The following is an 8,288-nucleotide window of genomic DNA, read 5'->3' on the forward strand; positions in this document are numbered from 1 at the left end:
GTTTCTCTAAACTTTGAGTTTCAATGTTTATTTAACCAAAAACAAAGCGTTTAAAAAATTAAAACTATAATCTTGAATCCGATTTCACAGTTTGAAAATGAGTGGAGAATGAGGGAAATGGGAGAGAGTGTTGTTATGAAGCCGGAAGATGTCAAACATGGCAACACAGCTTTCCTTAGCACCATAGGATTTGAAGCGGGAAAGGGAGGTTCTTAAAAAAAAGTTAATTCCTGTTGGTTAAACTTCATTTAAACTGCTTTCCACTAGAGAGTCTGTCAGAAAAAACATGCCGTCGTTTCTCCGCCGACGTTTATTCCTTTTAGCTCACGAAGTAATGTGAGGAAAGCGAGGCAGCCGACAGCCAGAGCTGTCTGTCCGGCGCCGTGAACGTACGTTAAGTTGGTGTCCGGCTGTTAAACTCCTCAGAGAAAACTCTCAGCGGAGTTTGTGTGTTTTATTATTGTTTGGTCGACGCAAGTTTGTATCACGCCGTGTCTTCCTTGTAAACAACCGTTTCTTTGTTTACACCTACGGCACAAACAAGGACTTCCTGGTGCTCGTTGATTCAAGACAGACAGGAAACATTTTATTTCTCAATGAAGGAGAATAGAATGAAGCCCAAACGCAGCCAGAGGCACAAAGGAAACAACCGACAAGGTAAACACAATGTTCATCATCTTATTGTGTTTTATTTGTCCTTCTAAACGTACAGTTCAACTCATTGAGGGGTATTGCTATGAAATATAAATACTGTATATTAATCCGATGCTAGTTAATGGAAGATATTATAAGAATCCACATTAGGACTTTATCATTTGAAATCAAGCAAATCAAACTAAAGCTATTTAGCCAAAATTAGTTTTTTGTAAACTGTTCGGTTTGAACAATGTAGGACATCTTTTATTCTCAAAGTTTTGATTTGAACAAGGGGGGAAAAAAACACGAGATAATGGATTATAAAAGAAAAAGAAGGGCGCTTAATGTTATAGATACAGTTATAACAATATCACTGCCAAGAAACAATTAAGCAAATGTTAAATATGAAGCATCAAAGAGTTGAAGACAAAACCATGAAAATCTCATGAGTGAAAACATTTAATGGCAGAAGGTGCTGCCAAGCTCTGGCAGGACTGTGAAGACATGAAGAGAGGACATACTGAGGACATACCTGAACTCAAGGCCTTTGGTGTTGGCCGTGGTATAGAGGATTGAGTAGTTTGTTAGGTTTTTAAAGTTATTTGGTGTGTTCAGCAGAAATTTGGTAAACTGAGTAAGATGATGCTGATTTTAAAAGAATAATTCAATATTAATGATCGAATCAAAATAATTTTAATTCAACTGTATTCACAGATGTAAATATTACAAGTTTCAGTGTCTGTCTGTAAATGAATTGATTCCTCTGCTGCTGATCAGTCAGCTGAGTAAGGGCTGCTAATCATGCAGCTGACATTAACTAGTGGAACTGATCATCTCCCCTTGTCTCTCTGTGGCTTTAATGATTGTCTTTTAGGAGGAAACATCAGCACTGATGATAAGACAACTCTGAGTCAAGCTAAGCCAACCTTGGTTGTTTCATCGTCTGCTCAAATCAAACCTTTAGTTGGGAAAGTGTTTTACCTTGATCTACCATCAAGCAGAGCAGCGGAGACACTGGAGAGTGACATCAAAGAACTGGGAGGGGTGAGACAAAAACATATTGGGTTCAGTTCTGATTGTCAGAAAGCTTAGCAGTTTTTTTTGTGTGTGTTTGTGTCAATTTGATTTATTCATGTTGGAATCAACTCCAATCAGCTTTCTCCTCTGCATTTGATATAGACCTTTTTCTTGTCTGCATGATATTATCATAGCTTAGGTTATCCCATATACAAGCACATTCTTCATCTTGATTATAATTTTATTCACGATGATTACAGAAACGGACAAAGGGATTGCTTTTAGTCAATATTGTTCAATTTTAGTGCAAATGCCATGTTTTGATGTTGATACTAGAATATGTTTTTTGAAACAAGTAACAACAAGAGTAGAAAAAGTAGTAGTAAAATTTGTGTGATTTTTATTTTTAAATTACTGAATACCACACTTCAAGACTTCACCAAGATACAGAATCTGACTCAATCATTTAATACCACCTTTTGGTACTTACTTTTTTTTATTATTATTATTATTAAATACAATTTGGTAAATACCAAAACTGTATTTAGGTTGGATACCGTCAGCATGCACTGCAGGCATTTCTGTGGAGTAGACTCTTATGTGAGTGTTAAAACTTTCCCAAAAATCTTATCCTGTCATTCTCTTGTCTGTCTCACAGACTGTTGAGAAGTTCTTCAGTAAGGAAATTAAGTATTTGGTCACCAACAAGAGGGAAGCCAGATACGTGCAGTATCTCAGACAGGATTCTCCAGTCCCCAGCCCAGACTCTGAACAGAGTTCACCTCATCCTTGCTCTAACCCACGTCGGCCAGGCAGCCATGCAGACACTGTCAAAAGCAGGTCTCATGGCCAAGCAGACACAGTGAGTTCAATTAAACTGTTGCTGCAACATCTGTCAAGGTTTCCTATACCAGCAACCTGTCCTTTGAGAAACATTTGAGTTGACTTAAAGATAAATATTTTAAATTATTTATTTATTTATTTATTTTTTTGTAGCATGTCTCAAGTCGAGGGAAGTCATTGGTGGAGAGAGTGGTGAAAGAGCAGGTTTGTTAAGTCAAAACTAAGGAGTTTACAAAGAAACTTGAAACTTGATTGCCTGTTTTCTTTTCAGAACTAATAGACTCTTGTTTGTTTTTAGGAGCGAGTACAAATGAACAAGATTCTGTCAAATGCCCTGGAGTGGGGTGTGAAAATTCTCTACATAGACGGTATGCTGTAGAAGAGAAATCTGTTTTTGTTACATTATGTTTGCATCAACATCAATCAGTACTTACACAATTTGAAGTTGTGCTTGACATGGTAACTCATTTGTTTTGATTTAAGGTGATTCATTTCTTTATGGCAATTTCAGATATAATAGCCTATGTACAGAAGAGAAAAAAGATTGTCAGCAGCCAGTGTCCTACAGCCACAACAGCCAAAACAAGTGTAAGTTTATAGATTTAAATTCTCAAATTCACCATTAAAAAAATAAAAATAAATAAAAATTGAATAAATTTTTATTTTGGGGATTATTAATGTTAGTGTAATTGGTCAAACAGAGGTCTTCTAAGGAGTTTTCCTTTATTCCTTACAGGGAAAAGCTGAATCAGCAGCAAAGCAAAGCTTTCAGAGATGCAAAGGTAAATGTATTCTTCCAGGACTATAAGTGCCTTCTCAGCTGATGTGATTATTACACAGTTAATGTTTTATTTGTATCTTGAAATGATGTCTGTCCTGATACTTTGCAAAAAAGATAAAAAAAAAAAAAAAAAAAATAGTGGCATTAAAGTCCATCTTGTGTGATAATTTCTCCAGGTGGACGAATTGGTAAACCGTTTGTCAAGGTTGAGGATTCAAGCAGGTAAACGACAATTATAGTTTAAAAAAAAAAAAAACTAAACTAAAAACTGGCATCCAATTACTTTCTTTAAATGTGCTTCCATATTTGCACTATCAAATGTTCAGTTTTGTTGTTCTTTCTTTCCTTCAGACATTACCGTCCAATTTACATCACAATGCCAAACATTCCTGAGTTCAACCTGAAGGCTGTTCCACCTTGTAGTCCCTTCTTCGTCGATGACAAGGATCCTCTTGGGAATAGACAGCAGGGACACCGGTATGTTTTCTTATTTGCATTACTCTGCACTAGTTGAAGTTATGGACAATACAACATATCATGCTCTCACAAGGATCAAAACTTCTTTTAAATGCTCTCTGTATCCCTTATTCTCATCATCTTATTTATTTCCTTTAAAATTAGCAACTTGGTAATGAATAAAACTCTGCATCAGTTCTTTCATAATTTTGCTCTGATATTTTGTAAGTACATCCATCTCTTAAAATGAGTTATTTTTCTGCTCTTAAGCTTAAACCACATTACATGGAGAAGCGGTGCAATACTAAAATTACTGACCAACCGATTGACTAAAAATACAAAAAACCTAATTGACCAGCTAAATTAAGTGAATAACAAACTATCTACTAAATAGTTATTTAAAACAAAGGTTCTTTCTCAAGGGTGATATGTTATCTTTTGAAACTATGATCTTGAGAAGATCTGAAACTGATTGGTTTGACAAGTGCTTGTCTGCACAGCTGGAGTTTGTTCCTTTGGAGGCACTGAATGTAAACTTATCAAAAGAACAATTTTCACCTTAGTCTGATTTTATTTGTTTGATCCATGGACTTCTCCTGAATACAGAGGTGCAAAAGCTTCAGCCACTGAAGAGAGAGTTCATGGCCGAAAGAAGAACAGAGACAAGAAACGAGGTGGCTACTGCGAGTGCTGCATGGTCAAATATGAAAACCTCACAATGGTACGTCTGCAGATCGGTACAAAACAATACCACATCATAAAAGTAATGTAAAGTAACACTGCATATGTATTTCTGAATGTCTTTAAATAATAAAAATTTAGGTTTTTAATGCAACCCAATATATTTGATTCATGATTTAGATTTTTTAAATATAAACTGTAAACTAATTAATCCCAAAAAAAGTATTTACTCGAAAGAAGGTGTGTATTTATTTCAAAAGCTTAATAATTTTTTGTGAATGCATATTATGACAGTGGTTGCAGAAGAGCAGTTTCCTTTGGACAGCTGCAATTATCAATAATTTAACGGAGTAAATTTTTGTTCAGCATCTGAAGAGTGAACGCCACAAAGGTTTCTCCAGGAGTGACAAGTACTTGGTGGTGGACAGACAGGTTTCAACGCTGCACTGCAATTTCATCCACATCAAAACTAAAGTTAAAAGGTAATATTTCCACATTCCTATAAAATTTCCAGCTACTTCATGTTCACAATAACAAGAGTTTTGCATATATTTTTCTATTTTATTAAAACATTTTTTTAAATCCCATTAGACCAAAGTGCAGTGTTTCCTCTGCTCTGGTTGCTCCTGGAACCTGTGGGAGAACTCAGCTAAGATCCAAGGAAGCTCTTGATACAACAGGGAGGACTAAAGAGGAGCAAAATCAGACTGTTGGTGTGGAAACCTTTCCTTGTTCTGTTCCTTGCACTCCCAGAGAGGGGGACAGGAGGAACTTTAGCTGTTGTTCAGATAGATCCAATCATAAATCTCATGCATGTAAACAGCTGTGCAGATGGAATCTTAGTCAGAGCTCTTGCTCTCAAAAAAGTGAGAAGGATCAAATTCATCAACCCAAGAAGGAAACTGCCCCCTCTAGAGGTGAATGTCTTGTCCCTGTTCCCTCCAGAGTTACTCAGGCCAACTGTGTACACCAAATATCTGACAAAGACATGAACAGCTTAACCTCACTCCTGCATAATGTTGATAAACACAAGGATTCCTCAAAAGGCATAAAAGTTGTTACAAATCAACAAGGGAGGTCTGATACAAATGAGGATTTGTCTGCAGCTGCTCAGGTTGAAAAGGTATTACCTGACACAATGGCTGGAAACAGCCTTACAGAAAACAAAAGGAAAGGCCTCCTTCACAAAATCTCTCTCCAGTCCAGGAAATACGGAGAAAAATCAAAGTTTATAAACGCAAAAGACGGAAACTAGATATGGATGTTGAACAGGTAAAGCCCAATGACGCTCTTGACAACAACCTGCTGAAGATTTGGGAGCTTTTCCAGTCAAGTGATGACATGGATGTGGAGTTTCATGGATTTGAGGCCTAAGACAGAACAAATGAGATGAACTTGATTACTATTGTGTTTTCCAATAGTAGTACTATTCCACATTGCAAACCAGTCGATTACAGAATGATCCCTACTGGCTTATTTTATTTCAGGAGCCACAGCCACGAGTTGAAAGGCAGCTGCTGATAACATTTACTAAAAGAATCACATTTTCATGTTATAGCATCAGTAATATATTTACAGCTGCTGTTAAAAAAAAAATATATATATATAAACTGTATAGATTCAGTTTAATGTAGCATGCACTGCAAAATGTGTTTTATCACATTTATTTTGTGAAACTTGACATAAAATGAACTGGAATTTGAAGGAATTATATTCCCATGAAAACAAACATGTGACTTTTTTCTCAAGTCTTTGAAGGCTCTGAATTTCCAAAATAAAATTTGATAAGAATGTAGCTCTTACCAGAATGAATTTGAGTCCTCTGCTTTGTTAGATAATTAGATTTTCATGGTATGCACATTCACATGTTTTCACACTTCGTCAAAGTTGCCTCTTAAGAGTTCTCTAACTCTTAGACATTAGGAAGTAATATATCCATAGTGATGTACATATACTGGTCGTTTATGTATTTTAGTGTGACATTTTGGTAACATTCAGGAGCCTTCGTAAGTGTACTGTTCTTGTTTAACTTTTTCCTAATACATTAGCTCAGCCTCTCCCCTTTTCCTGCATTATCATAGAGCCTTTGTTTTTCTCTTGCTCTCAAATGGGAGTCTGTGCCTGCCAGAAAAACATGTGTAACAAAGCCAACACTCTTGTACATGCTACATTCCTTAAACCAAAATCACTTGCATGAGATATTCTACAATTATCTCTAAGCCCTGATCTTTGGCCAGGTTTCAGATGCTGGGCCTTGCACATATACTCACATGGACCATCATACACTCAAAATTATCACCTCTATGGCACAGGTCTCCAGCTTTCAAATGTTTTTAAACTAGTTAGGGGAGAGTCTGTTTTTTTTTTTTTTTTTAAGAGGCTGCTTTCAGTCCATTATGGGCGTAACTGGTTCTCAAGAGAGACTTCATGTATCATTGTGCAAGACTGTGTTGAAGTGTTTCCCTAGGACCTTGCCAGCTTCTTGTGAACAGTTGCAAAAACTTAGTCTGGATCAGTCAACAAAAGATAGTCTGGCCTGTGTGATGGAGACCAGGGGTTCATTACTTAAATGAGTAATTGAATGCTGCATTTATGGATACAAACAATACATTGAAATAATAGGCATACACGTGTTAGTGGTAAGGTTTATATAAGTTACAAACATTTGAAACATTTGCTGTGCAATGTGGAAGTTCCAAAAAAGGGGGGGCTGGGAAGCACAGCAAGACTGGCCATCCTGCCTGTGTAAAGTGAAACCCCAGTGTCAGTCAGTGGTAATCACTGTGCAAGTGATGGTATTTTGTGTGTCATTAGCTTGCTTCATTTGTGCATAAAAATTTTAGCAAACAAGGTCAGCACTCACCTCTTCCTGGTTGTCTCCTCCGCAGAGGATAGAGGCCAAAGAGTTAGGAAGGCTCAAGAAAGCTCCTCAAGAGCTCTAGGAGCAAACCATTACCTCTAGAAATGGGGGGAGTACAAGCGTGTGCAATGTTCGTGTAGAGGAGTTGGGATGTGAATGTATTGTTGAGTTAGCATAGTAGTTTGTATTTTTGTAATTATGTATTCAAGGGATGCTATTGTGATGGTGTTGGTTTTAAGTAAGTATTTATGGAGGACTATGGTTGTGGTCTCACCTACACTCTGTGGGCTGGCCTGTCTAATTTCCTGCAGCAGGAGGGTATAAAAGGCAGCCAGGTATTTTCAATGGTTGTTGATTGTTGGTGATTCCTGTAGTGAACAATAAGTGGCACCGCCGGTCAGTGACGGCGTTTTTAGGCAGCAGCATCGGGGATGTTAGGCCATCTGTCAACAGTTTGAGAGTGGACAAAAGGAAAGAAGGAGAACCTAACTGTGAAAGAAGACTCCTTCTAGATGTCTCATATCCTTATTTATTTGGGCAAAAAGGAAACAATCAGGGCATGAAAAGCACATTACATGTTACAGCTCTGTTCGAAAAATAATTCCACATATTTCATTAAAGGAATCATCAGGAAAAAGAAAAGGCGTCACAGAGCCGGTCCACATCCTCTTCCCCGTTTTTTAACTTGTCTGCAGCCAGATGATGGACTGAGTCCTGTGGATCAGATCTGGGCTGATCCGTCAGGAATGGCGCTCCTGCGGTGATTTAACATGGACGGACTCGGAGGATGAACCATCCCGGTCCATTCCGCCGGAGGAAGATCGGGCCCGCATCCTCCCTGAGCTCATATCGATGCGCTCAGCGTTTCTGCAGTGAGCCGCCGGACATTGATGTGTTTTAAGGAGGTGTCCCCAGTCCCCCCCCCGCCCCCCTTATCTCCCCCGCCCCCTCCCTGCTGCCGATCCTCGGGTCTCGGTGCGCTCAGACGAGTTCGGCACCCAGACTCGTAGGTAC

General features: G+C 38.1%; 1 protein-coding gene across 1 annotated transcript; it reads left to right on the top strand.

Annotated features, from left to right (window-relative positions):
• The first annotated feature begins 190 nt into the window (after positions 1–190).
• Positions 191–6,204, top strand: dbf4 (DBF4-CDC7 kinase regulatory subunit). The gene is given in 13 exon segments (XM_029504887.1): positions 191–657; positions 1,511–1,680; positions 2,312–2,515; positions 2,650–2,700; positions 2,795–2,864; positions 3,008–3,084; positions 3,233–3,278; positions 3,454–3,499; positions 3,629–3,754; positions 4,340–4,454; positions 4,781–4,896; positions 5,006–5,595; positions 5,598–6,204. Coding segments are annotated over 13 exon segments (1,863 nt in total). The 5' UTR covers positions 191–596; the 3' UTR covers positions 5,789–6,204.
• Positions 6,205–8,288: the final 2,084 nt, after the last annotated feature.

The sequence above is a fragment of the Echeneis naucrates genome, chromosome 6, assembly GCF_900963305.1.
Source record: "Echeneis naucrates chromosome 6, fEcheNa1.1, whole genome shotgun sequence".
Lineage (NCBI taxonomy): Eukaryota > Metazoa > Chordata > Actinopteri > Carangiformes > Echeneidae > Echeneis > Echeneis naucrates.